General features: G+C 30.1%; 1 protein-coding gene across 1 annotated transcript; it reads left to right on the top strand.

The window, feature by feature from the left end:
* The first annotated feature begins 222 nt into the window (after positions 1–222).
* Positions 223–25,415, top strand: LOC124537677. The gene is made up of 5 exons (XM_047114594.1): positions 223–1,406; positions 9,660–9,761; positions 11,666–11,887; positions 22,071–22,227; positions 25,247–25,415. Exons 1-5 carry the CDS (start codon positions 431–433, stop codon positions 25,332–25,334), a joined length of 1,545 nt encoding a protein of 514 aa, XP_046970550.1. The 5' UTR covers positions 223–430; the 3' UTR covers positions 25,335–25,415.
* The last annotated feature ends 1,829 nt before the right edge of the window (positions 25,416–27,244 follow it).

Here is a 27,244-nt window from a genome sequence, read left to right as displayed (position 1 = left end):
TATTGTAAAAAATAAATTTGTCAAACAAAAAATGTTTAGGGCATATCTTGGAATTCTCAAGGCGAACCATGTGAATAAAATTATATTCATGACAATAACAACATAATTGTGACCCGATTGCAGTCTGTTTATAAGCTCACGGTGTTCTTAGCTATGTTATAATATGATAAAATACAAATTAATCGATGACAGAAGTCGGATGATGGCAGTAGTCGAGTCGAAGTCGACCAAAACAGTCGCTACGTTACTACTTAACGGACAATCAGGAGTCGCACGCGCCACCGATCGCTCGCGACTAAATCGATTTTAAATTCCGTGATATATTTTGTATAGTTATTACACACACACGTAAAGATAATTAAATAAGAAAAATATATACGTGTAGTATGTTAAAAACAAATGAACCAAACACTAGCAGTCAGTAATCAAAATGACGTTGCGGGTCGAAGTACCCGGAGAAAAGATCGCGAGTTTAGATTCATGCAAGTGCAAAACGTATGATAAGGAAATAAAAAAAACGGAGACAAAATTAAGCGGGCGTTTAAAGGAATTTATCAAAACAGCATGGGCTCTGAAATCGAAAGTGACCGTGGAACCGTATGTAATATGTTATGTGTTACCGAGTGTTTTGGCGGGTCTAGCTGTTCAGAATTTGTGCTTAGAGAAATCATGTCTAGTGAATTTAAAATACGACGAACAGACATGCCTTCATATCATGCAAGGGCGTACGCACAATTATACAGAACAAGAGAAGAGTGTCCAAAAAATGGTAGCCGGTATGACTGCATGGAGTTTTCCGTTGCAAACGGCGTTGCCAGGAATACTGACCCTTTTTGTCGGTGCATGGAGCGATCGCACGGGCAATCGGAAGAGTTTCATGGTGCTTCCAATTTTAGGCAAATTATTATCAATTTTTGGTATTATCCTGAGTACAGTATTCTTCCTTCAAGTTGGTCTAAACGAAACAGCCCTCATAGAGGGTCTGCCTCCAGCACTGGCCGGTGGTCGCGTTGCCATGACGATGGCTGTGTACAGTTATATTACGGACATTACAAGTGATTCCGAACGGACTTTCCGCTTAGGGATTATTACGGCTATACTGACTCTAAGCAGACCGATCGGTCTTGCTCTTAGTGGAATAATGACAAAGCGTTTCGGTTATTACGGTGTTTTTACAGTAGCGTGCTTTTTCTACATGGTCGGTTTCGTCTACATCGTGATTCGACTGAAGGAAAAGACTAGGAAAAAAATAGACAATGACGAACCCCAGACGATATTCTCAATGTTCTCAGCGCAGGACTTTGCGGCAACAGTGAACGTTGCTTTCAAGAAGCGCCAAGGTTCGAGGCGTATGCAAATTATATTGGTGATGTTTGCATACATGTTCATCGTTGGACCCGTTTTAGGTAATTATCTCAAGTATCTTCAATATTATTATGAATATCTTAAACATTTAAAAATAAAAAAAGTCCTTTATTTTTAACGAATATTTTTTTGAATGAATTGCAAACAGAATGTAATGTTACTCCAAAATATTGTTAATCAAACAATATCGTATGCTGTATTGTCGTCGTAAAACATGCCACATGTGTGCGGATCGCTTGATTTTATTTACATTTTACGACCAAATACAAATTTCCTTTTTCTTTCGTTATTGTTCAGCAATAAATCAACGACAAATCTCAAGCTGTAGTGTAAATATAATTTCAAACTCTTAAACGAAATAAATAGCAATTTAAGAAATTAATTTCGCTTAAGTAAATAATATATTTATTATAAACTAATAATATATCCAACAGTCATAGATTCATCTGTACTGTTTTTCATAAATAAATTAGATACGGCTATTACTTTTTCATATTTAATTATTATTAGTTATTTTCAAAAAGTGCTCTAAAACAGACGCATAAAACTTCGAAGTCGCTTAAATTAATTCATAATATTCTATTCAATAAAATTATAATACTTTGAACTTTAGTTCGAGTGGACCATTATTATCAATTTATAAAAACAAAAAATAGTGTCACTTTACGATTTATTTAAATATCACTATTTACTCTATGTCAAGTAACTATTATCGTGGGTTAAAGTTCTTTATTCATCAACTGTACCTACTAAATAATTAGCTTTATTTACTATTTAGAATGACAATAACTTGTATCCATTTGTCTAATGAATTTAGAAGAGAAACGATCAGAGCGGTTTTCGACAAACTTTAGTATCATAAAATGCAGTTAGTTACAAAGCCTACAATCTGATATTATTGTTTAATATATTATTGACGTCCTCTACTAATTTTTTATATGAAATTTTGTGAATAGTCTATAAACTTATTTTATATGGTAAAAAGTATATAAGAAATGTAATATAATTTTTAATTATTGAATAATTTGAATTTAATTTGTCATATTCTTGATTGTGATGCTATTTCCAAAGATTGTTAATTTTCAGTGACATGTTAGTGTTGCGTCTTATTTAAATATTATCTCCACAATATGTTATTTATAATTGTAATAAACGGCGATAGACGGACATAAAATAAACAAATGATTGTATTGATACAATTAATACATATAATGTGTACATATAATAATAATAAATATATACTTAATAACTACCTACATGTTCTACGTAATGCTGTCTGGCAGAGCATTCTGATAAAAAATAACAATGATATATAAATTATTTAAGACATAAATTTTAATAAGATTTTTATATACACTATATATATATTAACCAGTATTTTTTTTTTAAATATATTTTTCTTCGATAACATAATTTGATCGAGTTTAAATTATATATGAATTAACTTTAACTTATTACTTATAATATATTATGAAAATATTCGACAATTACTAAATATTTTAAATCGTCTCAATATATTTTAATTACAAAAAGAAATGCCTTCTCACATACAGTTATAGTGCAAGAGTCACTAGGTCGATTTCTATGAAGTATCGAAATAAAGCGATACTGCGTGATAGCTGAGGCAAATGTTAAGTCATAGATAGCTCCTAAGCCCTCCTACGTGACCTATCAGACTAGACAAAGAGCATATGTCGTATAAATCGAGATAGTGCGTCACTTAACAACACACGTATGAAATTAATGTTACAAATTGAGGCTATTATTTAATCGTTATAATTACAAATTAAAAGTATACAGTTCTTTACCTGGCTCCCTTCTTTGGATGACTTATTATTAGCATAATTCAGTTTGTGTTAAGTATAAATTAATGTTGCCACCTTAAATATATTTATCTTTTTTCTAATGATAAATTTATCTTTATAAACAATATTTACGTTTTTTTTTATTTATTCTATAAATACCAAGTTATCCAAAAAATAAAATATAATCTTAATAACTGAAAAATCAAATAAAAAATATTACCGCTAGGACATGGCTTATGAACACGTGATTCTTAAATGAAAAATTGGGTTTCAAATCCTGGCAAAAGCCTCCTAATTGTCATGTATTTAATTTGTGTTTTTAATTTATTGGATTGTGCTTATACACGTGTATGGCGGGGGAGGATATATCGGACTTCATGTGTCGGATAAAAAAACTAAGCCTTTAACTGATATACGAATTAAAAAAATAATAATAATTAAATTTGTTTGCAGTCATATTATTAATCTATTTTTTATTTAAAAAAAGTATATATCGCTTGAACTTTTCATTGTTATCAAATGGACTCATTAGTACCTACGCTATAATATGTGTATTATTTACGGCTTCTTTAATTGTGAGTAATTATTTTAATCCTCTATAAAATTATTCTATTGTAATCTTGCACCATGTGTTATGAGAGCAACGTGAATCCAATAGGAATATATGAACACATATTCTGATTAAACGTTAAGGTTTCATCCCATGATATATGTATATTCTCAATAATAGCCGGCTTATTAATATTGCTTTACTCGGAATTAACTCAAACGAATTATATCCAGAACGAATTCATATTAAAAACTATTAAAAGCATTTTAAATAACAAAAAAGTTTAAAAGTAATATGATATAATTATTAACAAACAGTTACATATAAATTTAATTTAAATTATTATATTATATTTATTTATTAAAATATCCACAGTCAATTATATATGTAATATAATTTATATATGTATAATGTTGTGAACATTTTTGTAGCCAATTAGGACTTTGGTCGATTGACAAAATCAATTTTCCGGACTGATATTTTCTTCCTGTCATCTAAGCGCTTAGATCTTCTTTAATTATTTTTGTTTTTTATCGATAAACAGATTCACTCAAGAGGAATGTTTATGCGTATAACACATATACATTAAAGTAGAGAAAAGCCGCAAAAGTCACTTTTCCAAACCGAAAACAAGAAATACTTTTTTATGTTTTTTCTTTACACTGAAAGTTGTATATAGATACATTTGTGTGCCTATAAAGAATATACAGTTAGTTTAGTAATAAATCATACTTGCTATTTTGATTGTTTCCGTTCTGGAATTCATTGTGGAATGAAAGCCGTAGAAACAAATATATAAGATTTATTTACATAGAATATAGATACTCTTGCCATGTGATGGAAGATACCAAAAAATATACGAATAATATTGCATAAATTAACTCAACATTTATTCCAGTATAAATGTTTTTAACGTATATTACGCAAATGCCGTTTGCAAGCGACTATGCATGCACTGCAATTACACTAATTTATGCGTGATTAAGTTACATATATGATTTAAACTAAAGTCAAATTTATTTTCTATTTATGTATATGGTATAATATAAAGGATATTAAACAAACACCCTTTGTATTATACCATAATAAACACAAAAGGCGAGATGGTCCAGTGGTTAGAACGCGTGTTTCTGAACCGATGATTGCGTGTTCAAACCTAGGGAGGCACCACTGAATATTCATGTGCCTAATTCGTATTTATAATTCATGTCTTTCTCGGCGATGAAGGAAAACATCATGAGGTGAGGAAACCTGCATGTGTCTAATTTAATAGAAATTCTGCCACATGTTTCACCAATCCGTATTGGAACTCCGTGTTGGAATACGTCCCCTTCTCCTTAAAGGGAGAAGAGTCCTTTAGCTCAGCAGTGGGAAACTAACAGGCTGCTGTTGTTTTTGTAAACAAATATATTAGCAGACTAATTTAGCAACAACCTGTTAATCGCCATTGCCTTAAAAATATATGAATATTCCTATTTAAATAATGAATGAAGCCCAATGCAGTACCTACAAGGTGGGTTAAATCCAGTCACTTATGAATTATTAATTTATCTCGCAATGAGCTGTGAAGGAAAACATCCTGCAAATGTCGAAATAAACTCTGATGCATAAACTAAAGTGGTAGAGTAAGCTCCAAATACTTAATACAGGAGGTTAGCTCTTAACCAGAAACAGAGTTATCAGTTTCTTACTTTATTTTTTCTTTTATTAAGATGTAAAATTTAATAAATAAAAACTCTTGTAAATTGAAATATACATAATTTAATTGAAACACTCTGTATTTGTACCTACAGTAGTTTGCGAAAAAAAAATAGAATAATGAATACAGAGATAATATATCTTAGAAGTAACGTTAATATTTTCTCTGTTTATGTAGGTTATAGTTCACACGTGTCACATGCTTAAGATTAAATTATTATTCAGATCAACATACTCTTTAATATTATCATTGTAGCTGGCTTCCTTTTACACATGAAACATAAAAATATTTATGTATAAATAGCTGCTTATTGCGACATAGTATTTATAATTAAAGTATATGAATTTCATACAATTAAATATATATATTTATAATGTTCTTCTTAGTTGAGGAAAGATTATCTCTATCTTTTCCGAACCATACATAGATTTCTCAAACATAGAACTTGTCAATGTTTGGGAAACATTTAAAACTAATTCACTTAGCTCGTCCTATATCATAATTACGACACAGACTATCTATACTAATATTATAAATTCGAAAATAACAATTGAGTGAAATCTTTCGAGTGCTAATCTTTCATAGCCAAAAAAATAGACCGAATTTGATAAAGCAAACTCAAACCCTAAGGAAGTAGTAGCGTCTAATCGAAGTATACGGTCGCATCGCTTACAAAAATGTCACTCTAAAAACAAATTGACAAATGAAAAAAAGACTGACACGAACCTTTCTATGTTTCGACAGTCAATAAATCTTAAAATAATGGACGAACATAAAATGCGTCTACCATCAAAATACATAAAAGAAATACGATTTTTGTGGACTATGCTGACTCCTTTATTTTCAACCATTGCAACTAATTTGATTGACTAAAAGTTAAGGGTTAACGAGCAAAGCGACTAGGATATTTCACAATAATAAACAATATTTGTTAATTTTAAGTCCCATTATTTTCGGTAACATACTCCAATAATAATAGAACTCAGTAAATTTTCAGCTCTGCCACCGGAATTACATTCATTGGTAAATATTTTGAATATCTGTAGTTTGTTGCATTCGCTTAATTTATACATTATTAGTACTTAAATTGCAGTTTAATTCCAGGATTACACTGAAATATTTAGCATGTTTTAACTGTTTGCAATTCTACAGAATATAGCCAATAATTTAATAACATTAAATGTTTTTTGTTAAATTGTTAAATTAATAGAAACTCGTTACAGTATTTTCTATATACAAAAAAAAAAAAAAAACAAGTAAAAATTGACTTTTTATATTATCTATATCGGGTAAATCCTTGCTATTTTTGTAATACTTATCGTTACATAGTGTAAAACAAAGTCGGTTTCTCTGTTCCTATACCCTATGTATTTTTAAATCTTTAAAACTAAGCAACGGATTTTGATGAGGTTTTTTTAACAAATAGAGTGATTCAAGAGGAAGGTTTATATTCATAACAGAAAAACACTGATAATTTTAGAAGGTTCAAAATGATGTCTTACATTTTTTTGCGCTCATGTTGCAAATTTCACCCGTGAAAGCGTGCCAAGCCGGGGCGGGTCGCTAGTATTTTCATAAAAGTAGTTGAATTTATTGTCACAGCAATACGTGACAAATTTAGTTAGAAGCGTTGAGATGAGTACAAGAAATCAGGTCATTTTTTGTTTATTTTGGCGTTCTCAGATATAATTTATAAACTACGTTCCATTTAGCTTATCTTCAACCTACATGTTTTGACTAAATCCTTACATTACATATTATTGTAATAACACGTGGGAATATAAATAATTTTAAGTATTTTTCTTCGTCGTATTTTAATTGTACTATAAAGTTTATATGAGATATTACATTAAAGTGAAATACATATTTTTTGTGTTTGTTTTGATTTTGCTCGCGTGGTATTCAATCTTCATGATATTCAATACGTGGTATTCAATATTCTGAGATAATCAACGTTAAATAAAAAATAATAATATACAAGATATATAAAAATTAACAACCTATTAGAGTGCTGATGAGTAAATCTCCGTCTCCGAATTTGAAACTTATTCCATAACGCTGTTCCAATACCAGCGGTAGATACACGTAGTAAATTCTCGTCCGCCAAGCCAAGTGCAGTTCACGGTTGTTATCTTCACCGTCAAAGACGAGATGAATTATCAATACAATTTAAGCACATCGATTCAGTGATTTTCAGTAGTTCAGTGGACCCGGATTTGAAATAAGCATTATCGGTTAAGATTGAAGGTCACTGGGCCAGCACGACTATTTATACAAGTCTAATCTTTGAAATATAAATGAAGAATAGAGTATTTTTTATAAAAGTTAGTAAAAAATATAGTAACGAAAATAATTTAAAAAAGAGCTATACTTCAAATTTTTGTTTTGGTTCGTTGTCATGTTTTAGGCAAAAAAGCTAGCCTACGCCCTTCCTTGAAGTTTAAGTTTGCCTTACACCAAAATTTCATCAAATTCGGTTCATTGGTTTGATTCATCATCAACATAAACATTTGTAATATACTTCATATTATGTAATTCAATCACTTACCATTATTGAAGTTTATTATTTATTTTTTTTATGTTATAGGTTGGCGGACGAGCATATGGGCCACCTGATGGTAAGTGGTCACCATCACCCATAGACAATGACACTGTAAGATATATTACCTTACATCGTCAATGGGCCACCAACCTTGGGAACTAAGATGTTATGTCCCTTGTGCTGTAGTTACACTGGCTCACTCACCCTTCAAACCGGAACACAACAATACTGAGTACTGTTATTTGGCGGTAGAATAACTGATGATTGTGATTACGATAAAAACTATAACGTTCTCAGTATGTACTAGAATGACCATTATGAAAGATAAAGATTGTGTACTACTATACCAATTTATTAGAAACGCTATGGAATTTATTTGAAGAGGGTGAAGTTGGCAAGCAGCCACTTGGATGATTTTTATGAGTAGAATTGACTTAATATTATTAAGATTATAAAATATCAACATCCTTATGATATGAAAGATTTTTATTGGTAACAAGTAAATTTAAAACTTTTCAGTACAGTTTATTAAAATCAATATTTCAGAGATAATTTATTGAACGCATTTGAAATGACAGTTATAGTTAAAAATACTTATTTTATTTACATGTTACATGTAAATAAAATAAGTATTTTTTTTGATAGATTATTTAATGTACAGATGGTACTCATTTTTATTTCGTTTTTTTTAATACCATAATTAACTTCATCTTTTTAATAATAGCTGCTATCTTTTATTTATTTATAGTAAGTAAAATTATTTTAAAACAATACAACAGTTGAGTTCTTTCTTCTAAGCTAGTGAAACCAAAGCGTCAGAAATTAGCTCCTTCCCGTGCAAAAAAAAATTTAAATACTAAAAAAACGTAACTGGATTTAATTTAAATTAATAGAAACCTAATATTCGCTATATATACAGATTGTGTAATATACACATACTCATATGTATGAATGATTAAATGTATGTAATATATTCTTGAGCTTATTTACAATAAAATCATGACCGTGGATTTCTTTCAAAAATACTACTAGGATTTACCAATGTATCCAAGTTTCGATGCCCTGGGCAAATCAAATCAATATGAATCAGGCCTCCTGTCACCAGTGAAACCAAATCATATGTGACAATATTTAGATAAGTATGAAAAGTTCGTCTATTTAATTAATTTATAAACAGCTACTTTTTATTTTTAAAAGATATCTACACAAAATCGTTGCCTTTCAGTTACTGTGCAAATTTTCTTTCCAATTTATATACCTACGGATTAGAAAACGATGTCTTTTTTATGAATAATACTAGTATTGAATTGGTTCGACAATTATTTAATATTTTTGTTTAAATAAACTAAAAAGTAATAACAATTTACTTTAAACTAAATACGATATAACATAAGACGTCATTGCCAATTGATTATATAGAATTTTCAACATTTTTGTGTCGTTTAATTAGCCTTGCCATACATAATTATACATGGAATTACCAACTACAAGTTCTGTTGATTAATTAATGTAATCACAGATGATATGAATTTAATTAAAATTAAGACAATTATTCTGTTGCATTTATTATGCAACGTTTATATCTAATTTTATTTATAGTCTGTTTAGGAAGTCGCCGTCGGTGTCATCGCCTATTTACAGATTCGTTGTTTTTTTTTTCTTGTTTGCGAGACTAATAGTTCTTTTTTTGAAATTAAGGTGAGGCGCAGATGACGTACTGGTTCACTCGCTACAAGTTCAAATTCACCGAAATCGACTACAGCTTGTTCCTCACATATTCGGTCCTCGTTGGTACCATTGGTAAGTAAATTCAGTTAATATAATATAAGAGTTAGAACGCGTGCATCTTAACCGATGATTGCGATTCATGTGCTTAATTTGTCTTTATAATTCATCTTGTGCTCAGCGGTGAAGGAAAACATCGTGAGGAAACCTGCATGTGACAAATTTCATAAAAATTCTGCCACATGTGTATTCAACCAACCCGCATTGGAACAGCGTGGAGGAATATGTTCCAAACCTTCTCCTTAAAGGGAGAGGAGGCCTTTAGCCCAGCAGTGGGAATTTACAGGCTGTTGTTGAAATAAGTCTAAATGAAAACATACGATAAGGAAATTAATAAAAAGGAAATTTAGATAAATATTAAACTACGACTTGATTTCGTAGAGTTTAGAATTAATTGTCATCAACCACCAATTTAGATAACAAATATGTGTGCATTTTTCGATCTTTACGAAACCATATTCAGCTTAGTATTCATGCTAAGCTAGATAGGAACTACCCTAATCATGAGTTGTATCAGCGGCAATCAGTAATTTGAATGGTTTGTGAAATCAAAAAAATAAAACGCCTTAAGTCCCATTATTGACAAGGCATTGAAGATTTAATGATCAACTTATATTTCTCCTTGCTAATTACTATCGACCAAGATAACCTTTGTTCGTCTATCTATATATCAGATCAATGACCTGTTCATTACAATTATGTAAATTAGAAAACATTTTCGGATATTGACAGTAAATATTCAATTTGTAACATATATATTTTTAATTTTGAAATTGAGAATAAGTAAATTTTAAATAAAGATGAAGCAAAGTGTTAGGTAAGGATGGAATGATTACAGTACCTGTCTATATTAAGCAGACATTGTTAATTATACGTATTTCACGCAACGGAGCGTGAAAATAAGAGAATCTATGGTTGACTCGATTATAAACAATCGATCACTTCGATGAAATAAACGATTTCCCAACCAGAGTTCATGGACCTACGGCTCAGATTTTGCGAAAGACAGACCAGTTTAAAAACTTTTACATTGTGACCTTTTATCTAATTTTGTTTTGCTCTATTTTTATTTATGACTTGTAAAATGTAGTAAATCTTGTTACTATGGTAGGCACGATTAAGTAGAGAGCAAGTTCAAGTTCGTTATCGATTGTTTTTTTTTTGGAATTCATTTAAAATAATTCCATAAAACCTACTTGTAGTTCAACTTCATAATATTTACAAGATTTGTCCCTAGTAATATTACAGTGAGATTAATTTTTTTTTTTTTATTCATCTGATTCCTTTAAAACAAATACCATAAAAGTTCCCAATTTTTTTTAAAAACATGTCATACATTACACTGAAGTTAATTTGTATTATAATAATTTGTTATAAATTATTTTTGAGTTAAATTTTTTTGCAATCGATTTGAATTTCACAAGGATTTTAGATTTTCAATAATATTAACCTAAAATTTCCGTTGTTATGTTTGCTTAAGATATATATTTCCTCTTATTAACAATTATTCATCAACAAGCTGATAATGTCTCATTACCGGAAAGAGATTTCTATTCAAATAAACGCTAAGTCAAATTGTTTCATTACAGCAAATATTAATATTAGCGTGGGAAATTCTCAGTAATGTAACATTTTGAAATAAATAAATTTACTTACATGAATAAAAACACACTAACTGGAGTGTTACAGGTTATAATTAACTATTTCCATGTGGCATTTTATTGATTTTACCAAGTTATTTGTTGATAGAGCTGTAGGCAAATATATGGACTAGATTCTATCGGTTTTTTTTTTGTTAGAATATATATTAGAAACCAGTGATACTTACTTACATCTATACCAAATTTATTATTATTGTTATATTATAGCTTTGTATTTAGCCTAATATGCGATTCTATCATCTACTTTGTCTTTGACAGGATCCTTCGTAACAATATATTTATTCAGCAAAAGGTGGAAGATAGAGGACAGTATTATTGGCATCGTTGCGTGTGTGAGCAGGATAGCAGCAAGCTTAGTATACGCGCTAGCTCCGTCTCGAACTGTGTACTTCCTGGGGCCAGTATTGGACATGTTCAGCTCCGCGGGCGCAACTTCCCTGAGATCAATTGCTACGAAACTCGTGAAGGCGGATGAAGTCGGTGAGTTGTATTCCAGCTAATATTATAAACGAAAAGTGAATTTATTGGTTACCCTTTTTTACCCAACAACGGTGTCCGGAACCCAACAAATCGTTTAGATTTATTGCATAGCGATAGTGTACGGACCGAAAAATGACTTTTTATCCCTGAAAAATATGAGAGTGCAATCGGATATAAAGCAATTTTATACTTACACATTATAACTATATACACATCTTAACGATTTTATTACTATGAGTTATAACACCTCAGTCTTTAAAATTAAAATATATAAAATAAATTTGGATATCCATAAACCCTAATGTTTTATATGCGAAACATTGACTGCTGATTTGTCCGTGAGTCTGATTTTTTTTATAAAGAGACACTTTTAATTAAGGGATTTCAATGAATCTAAGTCACTTATTATTCTTAATTGAAATTAGGGTTTATCGATAGAATTTCATCTTGGCAAAATAGAAATACAAAAGTTTAGGATTTCGATGTCAACAATCATTAATAAGAATTATGAACTATTACGAAGTAAATTTCTATTTTAATGAAAATTACATATAAAGAACATTGTATGCATTCGTATATGTCTATTTAATTACGCAATATGACAGGTGTATAAACCAAACATAGATAAAAAGTGACGCGTGTTTAATTATATTATGTACAATAGAAGTAGGACCAATTGATTACAATTACATTAAAATAATATGACTTATTTAAAGAATATAGAACAGAAACTTTAGATGGTTAAAGTAAAAAATAAATAAACATATTTTAAGAATAATAAGCAAATGTCTTAGAGCATGAATCCAAATCTGTCATACATAGTCAGTTTGAAAAAATTAGGTGTGACAAAGGGACATTCAGGGATACCATATACAATGAACAGTATTGCGTTAAACAAAATACAAATGTCTTGAATTGACAATTAATGCAAAGGAAAACCTTTTTGTTTGTCGCTAGAATAAAAAAAAATAATGAAACAACATCTAACATTTTCCATATCTGTATATGACAAATTTATAATCATAATTGTATCAGTAAATAATTTATTTTAATAATAACCTGTTACTATTTGTTTTCAACACAAAGGCCTTGCTATTGTGTAACGCAGTGTCTGTCAAATGATAAAATATCGAATCTTCCATCATCATTTTCAGGGTTACCTACTAAGCATTGACTAAGAAAATTTTGTTACAGTTTTTGATGGCAACATTTAAATAATTTAAAAGCAATTTTTAATTAATAAACTCATTATGTAAATAATTTTCAATTTACTCTAATAAAATGAGAGTAGCTCACCTTCTGAAGACGGTCCGTTTATTTTGAATTGATCTTGACATTTAGCTAAAAGTCAATTCGTTTTTGTTTTTTATGTAAAATAATAATAAACGTAAATTTTGAAACGTCATATAGAGTGAAACAATGTTAACTAAAGCGCAATATATTTTCATTTGTTTAACGATGTTTGTTTAATAAGTCATAACATATTAGTTTTCTTGTCACTACAGCTGATTTTCACAAAGAGATAAAACGACATATTCAGTCAATGACAAAGCTAAATATTTATTTAATATTGATACTTTACTGTAAACGTATCTACCAACAACGTTTAAAGGATGCCCTATAGGCATATCGCAGACAAGCGTATGATCTCAACGTCATTACACTTAAAATGGACAGTTAATACATGAATGAAGCTATTTATTAGTAGTTGGTTTGTAAACCTGTCGAATTTGAAGACCTCGCTTATAATCTATGGTTATGCCATTAAACAGTTACATTTTTTCTGTCATGAAAATTACAACAACCCCATAGACAACACACATGGCGTTTATTTCATACGATTAATTAACGCTTCGTTTCAATTAATTGTCACTTATTATTCTATATTTATTAAAAAAAAAACATAAACATTTATGATAATTAAACAACCTCTTTTTAACGACTTTAACAGTGACTGTATTCCAAAGTGACTGCACAGTTTCACTTGAGTGGCTCGGCAATTCATTGTACCTACTCGTATAACAGAAACAGGAAAATTCCAAAGGCATCTGGAAATTCCATTACAATCAGTTATCTGATACATTTGACATATCAATATATGTTCCCCCATACTTTGGGGAACCTTTTGTAATTAGTAATTATTACATATATCATATGTTTTGAAGATAACGTCTACGTTACTACTAAGTTGTATTTTTTTATGTATCTTCAGAATTGGCATTTGAGCGATATTCTTATATAGTATAGTTTTTTTTTTTTCGTCATGTCAGTATTGCTACCGATATATATATATAATTGCCTATACAGAGAAAAAAAGATTACTCAGGAGAATTTAATACCTTAAAGTAGTTAAAAACTTTTATGAGGAATTTTTAATTATTTCTAGTTAAGCATTTTAAGCAAAAAAAATAAACACTGATTAACATTTAAATTACTATATTAATGCTAAAAAAATTACTTCCTACTTTTTATTTTAATAAAAGAAATATATTTATGACTTTCTTTAAATGAACGTATATGTTCTTTAGGAATGCATTTCTGACGTGTTTATGTGATTTCTATTCAAGGTTACAACATTTATTACGTTTTTATTACTTCTGATATAATTTATTAATAAATATAGAAATCATTTGAAACAAAAACGTTTGGTCCGACGAAATAATTAGCTACGTTCATTAAGTAAAAGATTAAATTTCATTACACACTTTTGATCTTCTAATAATAAAAGATTAACCTCATAAGATTCGAAATGCTAATTAAAATTATATAAAATTTACGAAACGAAACGTCTTTATATTAAATGAATTGACGTTTTCAAATTATCCGGTGAGTTATTATTATTTAATTGGATATTAAGTACGGATCATTAATAGCTAATAATATTACGGTAACGCCATTTTATTTACTCTATTTAGAAAAACTATCAAAGATATTCGTTTTTTCTTTACTCAATTGAGTTAAACTAAACAGTTGGTTATCATATGTTCCCGATACTATTACAATGTAACTACGAGTGACCGCAATTATATCCTTGTGTATAAAATGGGTAAACGACTAAACAGCAACGATTACTTTTTGATTCGATTGCGAAAAAATGATAATTTGTTAGTTGAAATACAAAAAACACATCAGACTTTTTCAACCACAAAAGGACATAAGTCAAATAAACATCATTTGACATCGAATTGACGCTGTATCAATGGTTGAATAATCTATGATATACATTGTGAATTTTCGAAAAAATGAGATCTTGAACGTCGATGACTTTGGAAGGAAAATTATTATTATATTATAAATAAATATATATATAAACTATTAGTAGTTGACAATATAGCTGAGATATTAACAAGAACGTTGCTTACATAAATCTTAGGTCTGTTTATCTTTATTCTTTCTTCGATTGGAATAGACTTTAGGTTAGTTTTCACGAGAGAGGTAAAAGTTTTTTTTTATTTGCAATTCGGATTTTAAATTATAATAAATTTTAGGCACTGTACTACTTAATAGGCTGTAGATTTTGTGTTAGTTCGCCTGGAATTTTTCTTATTAATAGTTGTTCTCCCTCAAAACATGAATAAACTGTATTTTTGTGTTCATGGATCACGATACAGGTAGAATTACCGACATAATCTCTTATGTTTCCATAAACGCGTAGTATTGTCAGTTGACATCATATGAATGATTTTTTTACAGTGCTCTGTGGTTGGTTAGGGCAGCAAAAATTTTCTTTTCATTAGGTTTAGGTTAGCTGGCAAATGGGTCGTTTTGTGGCAAATAGTCACATACATTGACTCTGTATAAAATATTAAGAATCCTCAATATTACAGTTTGTCATATTTGTTACACCGTTAGTATTTTTTTTTTCGTTAGTGTGGTCATATAGTGGTTACTGTAAGTGTTTGTTATTCTGGTAGTATATGGTGACTACGCAATTCCTTCCCAGGACTTCCACTAAGCCGAATCACTAAGCCAACTGTTATAAATTACATATATACTATATTTAATGAAATAGATTTTACTCACGAGTGCCACTCTTAGCGGTTACTTCTATGCATATAATTGTCCAAACCTGTTTTTTAATGACATAGGATATTGATATTACTATTGATACTACTACTACTACTGGTACTGATGATGTTATTAGTCCTTGGATTATTAAGATTACTTACAAGTCTAAAACTTACGATGATACTGCATATTTTAACTGTAATAAAATAATGGGTTTATTTGACGTCATATTGCTAGCGAATTAAAATTGGATCATTTTGGGTTTTTGTGATAGTAAATTTAAATGTTCTTTAATAGTTCTAGCTAATCATTTAATTCTTAAGCTTTCGACTCGTCTTAATGAGGTTATATTTATAACGCGATGCGGAGATTCATTAAAAACTACTTAGTGGTTTGCAAGTAAGATAAGTTTTTTTACATAAATCGTACGATATATTTTTTTCTTTTTCTTATAATTGTTATAATAGTAAGTTTAGTTCTGGTTGGAAATTCCTTCTGATAAAGCAAGAAAGCCTCAGCAGAGGAACATGAAGAGACTGTTACTTTACGTGTTTACTTTGTAGATACTTATAAGATTATATACATAATATTATTTTTTTCTTATTCTATCAATACGTAACAAAAACTAAGGCTTTCTCTTAAGGCTTAGAATAAATTTTTTCGGAGATATTTTCACAATGATATTCCACTGCGATATATGCACATGAAGTAAAATTTTCGACACATGTAAATATCGTCACGATGTTTTCCTTAACCGCAGAGAAAGAAATAAATTACCCACAAGCGGGATTTCGTGTTTCCATCATCAAAGTTATTTTTATATACATATGTGAAATAAATAGGTGTTTTTATTAGAATAATTATAAAATGTTTATTAGTTAATATCCTTCGAAACCAGGTGACAAGATTTTCCTTCATAAATTAACAATGTAATAAAAGGACATTGCAGATGACTAAAGACGCACGATTTCAATAAAATATTATTACTTTACTGTATTAACATATATGCATAAATGTTTTTAATATTTTATTCATCAGAATATTAAAATACCAAGTACCTTTATAGCTCCTCCCGTCTATTCGTAACAAAAACAAAATTATCAAACGGATTTTAATTAATTTTTAACTAATGAACAACGTGATTCATGAGGAAGGTTTAGGTGTCATTAAATATCTGTGTTAATTGGCTGAAATGCGATAATCATTGCTGTCGGAAGTAAATATACCGACCAAAATAGATTTATATTTACGTATTATATAGACTGTCTAGTAGCTTCTAGTAGCTTAAATAATTACCAAATATTATAAAACAAAGTCAGCCGCGTTTATTTGTCTCTACGCGATAAACTCAAATACTAACGGTATCGGTTTACTTGGTGGTAGGGCTTTGTGCGAGCCCGTCTGGGTAGGTACCACCCACTCATCAGTTATTCTACCGCCAAATAACAGTAGTCAGTATTGTTGTGTTCCGGTTTGAAGGGTGAGTGAGCCAGTGTAACTTCAGGCTCAAGGGACATAACATCTTAGTTCCCAAGGTTAGTGGCGCAGTGACGATGTAAGGAATAGTTAATATTTCTCACAGCGTCATTGTCTATGGGTGATGGTGACCACTTACCATCAGGTGGCCCATATGCTCGTCCGCCAACCTATACCATAAAAAAAAAAAAATCAGTTTTCAATAATAGATTCATCGGTTCAAGAGGTATGTATAAAAGAGCCGAGATGGCCCAGTGGTTGAAACGCGTGCATCTTAACCGATGATTACGTGTTCAAACCCAGGCAAGCATCACTGAATATCTATTGTGCTTAATTTGTATTTATAATTCATGTTATCATACTCGGCGGAAAAGGAAAATTTTGGAAGGAAACCAACCCGCATTGGAACAGCGTGGTGGATTATGTTCCAAGCCCTCTCCTTAATGGGAGAGGAGGCCTTAGCCCAGCAGTGGGAAATTTACAAGCTTTTGTTGAGTTGAGTATATAATAGGTTACGGTTTTGTGTAAATTAACTGAATCATAATTGTTAAAGGCATTAGAAATAAATCGTGGCGCCTGCTTTAAAGGTGTGCGGCGTAAACCAGTAGATTTTAATATTTTTATTACGACATTACGAAAATGGAAGCTAATGGCATATAGCGTGTAATATATATAATGTATGTCTTGAAATGCTCCGTATTGGTACATTTGCAATGTAAACGAAATGACAATTAAGAGAAAATCATTATTATTTATATCTTATTTATTTTAATTGACTATTGCATAGCACCTCTACATAATGACAATTGAGAGGTGACGAAAATCGCTTATTGAAATAAATGTGAAATAATTTTTAATTAGGAAAGATATGTTTACGTTCCTTATACTTTTTTGTTATGCCTGGGATATATTGTTTTGATTGCATGTGATAAATTATATTTCAAAAATGGAATATACGTATATAACAATAAATCTAAACATATACCAAAATATATTTTTATTACTATTTTTGTATGTCAGTCCGTTTAATCTCTAGAATAGCTGGACCAATTTTGACAGGACTTTAGCTGACAGAAAAATGACGTAATAAGGAATACTCCTACAACTAAACTACAACAATAATCTTTTTTTTTTATTTAAACGCGCACGAAGTTGCTAACACAGCTTATATATAAATAATCAATACGAAAGTCTAATTATATTCATGTTATATATCCGTATACTAACAACTAATTAGTTTTTGCGGATAACTCCTAAACTCCGCATAATTATGAAACTAGTTTAAACCAGATCAAAGCAGAAACATGTAAATAAATTCGAATAAAATTAAAACCTTTGTTTCTTAAATGACAATTAATGCTCATTACGGTTATATTTGGGATTTAACTAGTAGGTATCTCAATTCATAATTGGTAATAAATAATTAAAACTAATTGAACATACTGTGCTTATTAATTGGGTTATATTGGAATTATTTGGTTAGCTAATATTGAACTGCAATTATAGTTAATATATGTATCTACTTTATGGTATTTGTGTTAATAGGTATATAACTTATAAATAAATATTAAATGTAACGTTCCGAAGTGAGCTAATATACATTTTGTAAAGTTTTAGTTGCATTTCGACTGCGATCATCAAACGTTTAAAAATCAAAATATTCTTTATTCAAGGCTTAGGAAGTAGGCTTTTACAAGCAATTTTGAATCGACCACCGGTTCGGAATGTAAATTATACCGAGGAGAACGGATACTAAACTCAGGGGATACTCTTTTTCAAAATTTAACAATTAAAAATACAAAATCATGTTAGTAAATATGGTATTATGTAATTCCCTATAAAATGATGACGTCACTCGTTTTGGCTAATTACGATCTGTCATAGAGAACTAGGGCCTAGGGTGTTAGGATAGAACTGCAAAAAAATATATAAAGTTATAATGTCATAAAACACTAATATTACAATTTGTCTACAATAGAAGAGATGATGATTGCTTTTGTATTTGAAACGCGATAAGATAAGCTGAAACGTAATCGAAACGTTTACATTTTAAATGTAATATAATATTTAAAACGTTCAAAGCGAATATTACAGTTTTTACATTATATTAGTTACAGTAAAATTAACGCTTGTCACGTAAATAGTAAAAAAGCAGCTGCAGCTATTTACAGCGCTTTAATACTGTCCTTTACAGTATTGCCTTAAATGTTTTTATTATAACTAGCGGGCTCCAGCTTCGCATGTGTACAATACTGTTACTAAATCTACATAATTTGTTTCTTTACGATATCACTTTAGAAACATCTAAAATTATGAGTGTTTCTTTACTATATTGTCCATGTTTCATGTCCATATACAAAAACCTTCCTCTCGAATAACTCTATATATTAAAAAAATCCAATCATAATCATTTGTGTAATTCTAAGCATTCGTGAGGACAGACGCCGTAAGCGACTTTGTTTCATACCATGTAATGATAATGATATACTAAAAATTCCAATTCAAGACTAGGCTTTGTTTTCTATAAAAAATGGCCAATTATAATCCGTATCTCGTTACGGGCTATCGTTCAGTGCATTAAATAATCGTCTTGCCATTTTTACGTCGTATAGTTTGGGGTAAGGTCACTACTGCTCAAAGACATTACCACTTTAAGAATTTTAAATAATTCCTCATATCGTAGATGCTCTACCAAACTCAGGAGTCTAAGTGCCAAATTACATTAGCTCACACGCCCTTTACACTAGAACACAAAATAGCCTACAGGAAAGCCTACATCCCTACCCGCAAGTACCTCCTCATACGTAAAGATAGATATGATATCACATAGTAGCTATGAACACACATTATTAGAAAGCATAGTATTACGATAACGTTAGTAATTATTTATACTTGGATTGAGAAACGAATCGTTCGTATTATCACATAATTATATTACAAAATCTTTTACTTAATGCGATATATTCGTTTTATTGTAACTGACAAGGCAACACGAGCTGGTCTAATGGCTAGTTTATGAAGCTGCAAAACACAATGGTAGGTGTTCCAGCATATTTAGGGATTATAATTTAAATGGCTAAGATTTATACGGTAACTATTTTTAATTCATGTTTGGGAATTTAATTCTTATGGTAATAAAAACATTTAGAGTTGGGTTAGTTAAAAGTTATAAGGAGCCAAGATGGCACAGTGGTTAGAACGTGTGCAAATTAACCGATGATTCCGTAATCATTGGTTAATATGCACGTTCAAACCAAGGCAAGCACCACTGAATTTTCATATACTTCATTTTTTGCTTCATTCCCCTCATGCTCAGTGTATTCTGCCACTTTTGTATCCACCAAACCATTGTAGCAGCGTGGTGAAATATGCTCCAAACCTTCTGGCTGTTAATGTATGAGGTTTTTGTCATTTTCAATAACAGCCTGGAATTTAGCGGTAGCTAGTTTCCTGGAAACAAGTAAAGCCTGCTCCGCGCCTGATCTCTCCGGACGTGACGGAGTGCAGGCCTTTCGTGTTACGAGACTAAGAGATTAAGTAGTGCACAGTTACAGCTACACTTAGTGTACAGATGTACTTACTTGTCTAAATTAAGATCATCGGAATACAATAAGCAGTATAACAAATGAAATGTTAAAATAACAGCTTGTAAACATCCCACTGCTGGACTAAGATATTTATTCTATTAGGGAGAAGGTATGAACTTTATTCCACCGCGTTATTTCAATGCGGGATATAAGTTTCCTCGCGATTTCGTATTTCATCGAGCACAAGATGAATTATTCTCGAATTAAGCACATGAAAACTCTTTGGTGCTTGCACATGTTCATGCAACTAAGCCATCGTGTCTCAACATTATCAGCTTATTATTGAAACTAATGACTTATTGATAATATTGACTCGTCATTTGAAAGTTTAAACTTTATTATTGACTTATTTTTATAATTATCAATTTATGTTGTTTTAACGCCTTAAGTATTTTTATCGCTGAAAAAACGCGCGATCTTACCAGTTTACTCACATGATGGGGTATATAGGACTCGCGAGTGCCTTGCACCTATAAAGTATCATGGCGCACTGAAATACTGCTAAAAATCAGGGATACTCATTTTGTCTCTTAAGGAGACCTCAAGGAACGCTTAAAGTATTAAGCCTTATTTTCACTAAGGAATATAATTAAGAGCATATTAAGTCGCGAAATAATAATAACCCACTAAGACTATTTTTGCCACACGGTTATTTACAGAATGTAACTGGGGGCGGGACTAGCTCTTTAGGATACGGGGAGTTTCCTGACTATAAAAGACAGTACAATATACGATAGATCAAAAACATATTTATATATATTATATGTTTCGAAATAACATATTATATGTTAGATGCGTTAAGAGTTCCATTTAAATTAACGGTGAGGGATGTTCGTTTCTATTCTGAGATATTAAAGCTTATATCTTATATCACAGTGAAAAGCCGACTTTAACTTATTAATATATCATAATCACTGAGATTAAAATAGACAAGTTAGCGAGGGGTTAATAAAACTATTACTTTCAATTTAATAATAACTAATTAGAAGAAACAAAACTGTAACGCTTACTACCTATCTCTATTTAATTTTTATATTTTACCAATGTAAAGTCAAAATTTAATTCTAAGCATATAATGTCGCTTTTTATTTACGTAAAGTTATTTGTTTCAGGTAAAACTAGCTCTCTAATAAGTATATCGGAGGCTTTAGTACCTGTGATCTACTCACCCGTGTACAGTAAAGTGTACCTCAGCACACTCTCCACATTCTCCGGCGCTTTTTACCTCATAAGCGCCGCACTCGCTGTTCCTGCCATAGTTTTATATTTGTAAGTTTATTTTTTAAATGAATAATATTTTTTAAACTATAAACTTAATCCGTAATGTCAAAGTGACAAGCACTTCGTTAAAACTATGAACAATGAAACGAATTTGCCGCCGTATTTAAAAAAATATATATGAGGCGAAAATCGTCCACCATACAGCCATCATATGTCTTTGTTTTAAGTATTAATGACTCAGCGTAATGGTAGGTTCACAGGTCAATGTATTAACAGAGTATGAAATGATAACGCCTATTAAGATGTAATTTTTAATTTATTTATAAGTTACCATTTTTATATCGTATGCGTTTTTATATCAACATTATATATTGCTACTAAATTAAAATTAGATTATTTAAAAACGACACAATGTCAGTATACACTTATTAAATATTATGTAGTCTCCGATGAATCTATTGATCTTTAAACAATCGAATTCCTTGTTACATTCAATGCAGGATGCATCCCGATGCAAAGTATTTTATTTTTATTATGTGTTATAAAATACCAGAATCTATATAATGTTGCCAGAAAATAACTGAAGCTTATTTTTAAATCAAAAGACAAGACATCATAAATTATTTAGATGATAGAACGACGTCGAATTATTATTATTATTGTTTCTTGGTTTTTGTGTAGGATGTATGAATTTAAAATAAAGAATAAATTTATATTTCATATAAAAGAGTTCCTAGCTGGTTATAAATAAAATCTTGCTGATAGAATCGCGATTCTAAACCGTGGGGTGCTTTATATTTAAATAAACTTATAAAATGTCTAGCAGTCTATATAAAAAGCGCTTTTGAATACTTAAATAGCGTATATTTTATCTACGTATTCCACGTGGTTTATGTACATACCAGAAATCAATAAAGGCATAATTGTTCGAAGCATTTGATGTATCCATTTTGAAGCTTTTCGTCTTTCGTAAATTCGATTGCAACAATAATATATATATATATATAGTTTGTATTAATTAATATCATTAGTTATAATTATAGTCTATTTTCTGTTACGAATCAGACCTTACGATAACTTTCATTACCGACTTCATAACGTTTGATTACAAATAAATGAATGTTTTACATTACATTATGACGTTCACCTAGTTTTGTAACAAAGAAAAAAAATCATGACTCGAACATTAATCGATTATTTTTAAGAATTGATTCTGCGAGTACAATTGTATTTTGTAGTCAATGTCAAAGTTGGTTGGATTTTTGTGTAGCTGTCAACACTGGCTCACTCAACCTTCAAAACGGAATACAACAATACGAAAAATTGCATTTTGAAAGTCGAATATCCGATGAGAGTACCCGGATTGGAATACACAAGTTAAAACTGAAGCCTTTAAAGTTACTCGACAACAATCGATGACGTAATATGTTTCAACATTAACAAAAAATGGAGACTTTGCGGTCATTACCTGGCCCTTACGTCGATACAATACGATTTCTATTGAACGCAACCTTGAACCGAATTTTCTATTTTGATAAGTGTTCCCAGCAAAAAAACACCTTGATCGACCTTCATTTATATAGTGGGCTATGGAATAGAAAGTTCCTCGTGCAATTAAAGTTTTCTATAACATAAATAAAGTTTAAATTGAGTCATGATTCGAAAATAAACTCACAATCCATTTAAGAATCACGTTATTTAAAGATTTGATAAGAGATAAAAAAATACATACTTAGCTAATTTGGGGAATGGTAATTGAGCTGATGTTATTTTGTGTGTATGTATTAAAGTTTTTTAAGATGTAGAGTGTTTAAATGTATGGAATGTCACTTATTGTAAGCGATTTAAATATATATTCTTAATAGATAACCGTTTATGTTTTGTGTCGGTAAAATAAGGGTCAACATAAAACGTTTATATATTAATACATATGAGTAACTCTTTTAGTTTACGTAACACACATCAGTAAAACTCCCAACTATATGTCATATTACAATCAAATTACACAAAACAATAATTATACACTTAAACCTTCTTCATATTCCCATTGGTCAAAACCGCATGAAAAACAGTTAAGTAGTTTTGAGTTTATTGCATTCAAACATATACACGGACAGACAGTCGCGATGGAGTTAAATAATATGTAATGAAATCAGGTAATTCGTTTATGAATATTAAACTTAAAACCTTAGTTAACTTCGGAAATAGTATTACCGTAGGGCTATTCTGTATAAGAAACTATTAAGGGTATTAAGTATAAGAAACTCGTATTTCACCGCAGAAAACGAGCGCGTAATGCCAATATGTGACATTGTCTATATTAATAATAAAATTTATAAGATACATTTATCAAAATTGCATATCACTGTAAGTCGATTGTCAACATTACACGAGTTAGATGCGAAGTTTAATTCTTACAGAATAACACTGCAGGATACACGTGCTAATTTACGTTGTCGTAAGTAAACAACAATAACCATTTCTAAATTTATAACGGCTACTCATGCGTGACAAATAAATACGGAAAATTACGCACTGTTTAGGTATATTTTAATTTAAATCCGGACATAATCGATGAATACGCACGTAAAATTGCAATTAAGTATATGAGATAGATCGTACCTAATGTATTGAGTGAAACGTATTACGGAAAATTGATGATTTGCAATGTATGTAAAAATTTGAAAAAGTTAATACGTTCGTTTTTTAAATAAATGCAGATATACAAAAGTATTTGGCATAGTTTATAACTTCGGACAAAAAAAAAAAATTTTTTTTCGTGTACATGACATAGCTAAGGAATCATTCATCAAATCATTGTATAATACACAAATAAAAATTATGTTTTTCTTTAAGCCAAAATATCGTTTATAATGTACCAACGGAAATTGGTGGATTTAATCTATAGACAATTTTTTTTTTGAACCTTATTATCAAAATAAATTATAATATTTACGCGTATGTTATTATAAAACTATTTTTTTGTAATTATTTCCAAAACATACAATATTTTAAAACGAAATATACTTTTCTCTCTAATAATAATGACTTTTTGTATTTTTTACAGAAGCCTATTCATTTTACGAAAAAGGGAGATCGAAGAAAGCAAGCATATCGAAAACAAGTCTAAGGAAGACGAAATTACCCGATTTTAGTAAAATTTGTTGTGTATTTATTGTTAAGTTAAATTTTGTCTACCTATTATGTACCTACTACAAAATCTCAATAAATTTAAGATTTGTATTGAAATGGTCTTATTATTTATCAGTTTGTAGCAATGCAATTTATTTGATGTCCTTATAACATTTATTAATTTCTGACATATTTTCAACATTTTATGTATTTTATTATCAAATTAAATACAGAGGTATAGTCTGACATCTACCTACACATAATTTGATATTGACGAAATACACAAATAAAATAATAGAATAGTGTCTTCGCAATTATGTTATTTTTGGACGTGTTTCCTGGACTATGAAGTCCAGTCTACGAATGATTTTACAGAGAACATGTAGGTAAAGGTTATAAATCTTTTTTTGGGTTGAGTTGTTTACTAGATGTCACAAAAAGATGAATAAAGGTACATAGGCATCTTGTTGCAACATCTGGAGTTGGGAGACCTGAAAATAATTAAATCCTCAGCATAAGACCTTTAAAACAATTTTATTACAAGTATAAAGATTAGTAAAAAATAATAAAATTGCCTATGGCTGAAGATCTCTGGGATCTATGGAAGCCTCTAATACGTAATAGTGTATAGTCATTAGGTGTTATATAAGAGTTATAAGACGCATAACTTAGTATTGATAATAAAAATGTAAGTTTATCCTTGTTTTCCGTCTTAAATAAATTGCCTCCATTAAGACTGACATTTCACATTAATTCGTGTCAATCTTGTGGCACGAGGGCACCATACACTTATATGGCAACCCTATACAAGAATATCATTTGAAAAAAAAAAATAGGGAGTTGGTTTTCAAGCCCTCAACTCAACTCCACGCCAAATATTGTTCTTGTGAAAATTATTTAGTCTCATGTCGCTGCAGGAAGGCATAACTGAATTGCTTAGATGCCGTCATAGCTTTAACAACAAATTACTCTTGCATCTTCAACGCGGTCTAGGCGGAACAATTCAAACATATTGATTTCTTTTTCTTGATTTAGGGTTATATTGGTAATTTTACAAATTACTGTGCTTAGATTATTATTTGCCAGTAGACTATGTTAGACTATGCCGTTGTAGTAATTATTATTACAAATTATACATATATAGAGTAGATAAAGAATAACTAAACAAGATTGAGAACGCAATAGTGATAATAATTGTACAATTCTAGTAAGAAAACCCAAACTTATCGAAGCCATTAACATTGGTAACAATTTTTTCCTTTTCGCTTGTAAGGGTTTGATGGGCGAGAAATCGAGTTCAACAACAAAAACAAGAGAAGTAACGATTTAGTTCCGAAGGAATTCCAAGCTGTGGTCGATGGTGACCACTTACCATAACGTGCTCATGTAGCTCCCTACCTATTTTATAATAGGTATATATTAAATAAAATACTAGCAGCATAAACCCGGGCCAAAAACTTATTGAAAACAAATGCATTCTAGAGATTCCCACTATTTATTTTTTTAAGTCCTAAAATTAGTCCATGAAGTCAAAAATTCGCCCACTCCAAGAACTCTAAACCCTTTTTTTAACATTCGCTGTCTGGAAAGAAGTTATCAATATTAAAATAACAAATGAATCGTGCGATAATTAATTACTAATTAATATTATACTTAGATAACCTTTAATATGTATTTTAAAATATTCGTTTAATTTTATGCCAATATAATATTAATTACAATGTTTTGGTTTGTTGTTATTTTCACTCGTTATTGGTTCAGGTCAGGGTTATCATCAAGTACCTATTGTGCATGCCGTTAGTGTATCATACAGATTCTAAATTTATCACTTCTTAACCAAAGAGGTTTGTTATGTTTAACTTTCTTATAAGCACGCCTGGGTGTGGGTAGATACCATCTACTCATTAGATATTCTACCGCTAAATAACAGTAT

This window comes from Vanessa cardui, chromosome 18, assembly GCF_905220365.1.
Source record: "Vanessa cardui chromosome 18, ilVanCard2.1, whole genome shotgun sequence".
Classification (NCBI taxonomy): domain Eukaryota; kingdom Metazoa; phylum Arthropoda; class Insecta; order Lepidoptera; family Nymphalidae; genus Vanessa; species Vanessa cardui.
Note: the sequence above shows the minus strand (reverse complement) of the source record. Positions and strands in the feature narration are given on the sequence as shown.

Excerpts from the sequence above, each read along its gene's own strand:
- LOC124537677 (XM_047114594.1), top strand. The coding sequence starts at position 431 with ATGACGTTGCGGGTCGAAGTACCCGGAGAAAAGATCGCGAGTTTAGAT. Across the intron at positions 9,762-11,665 it reads GGTCCTCGTTGGTACCATTG|GATCCTTCGTAACAATATAT; the intron begins GTAAGTAAATTC and ends TGTCTTTGACAG. Across the intron at positions 11,888-22,070 it reads CGTGAAGGCGGATGAAGTCG|GTAAAACTAGCTCTCTAATA; the intron begins GTGAGTTGTATT and ends TATTTGTTTCAG.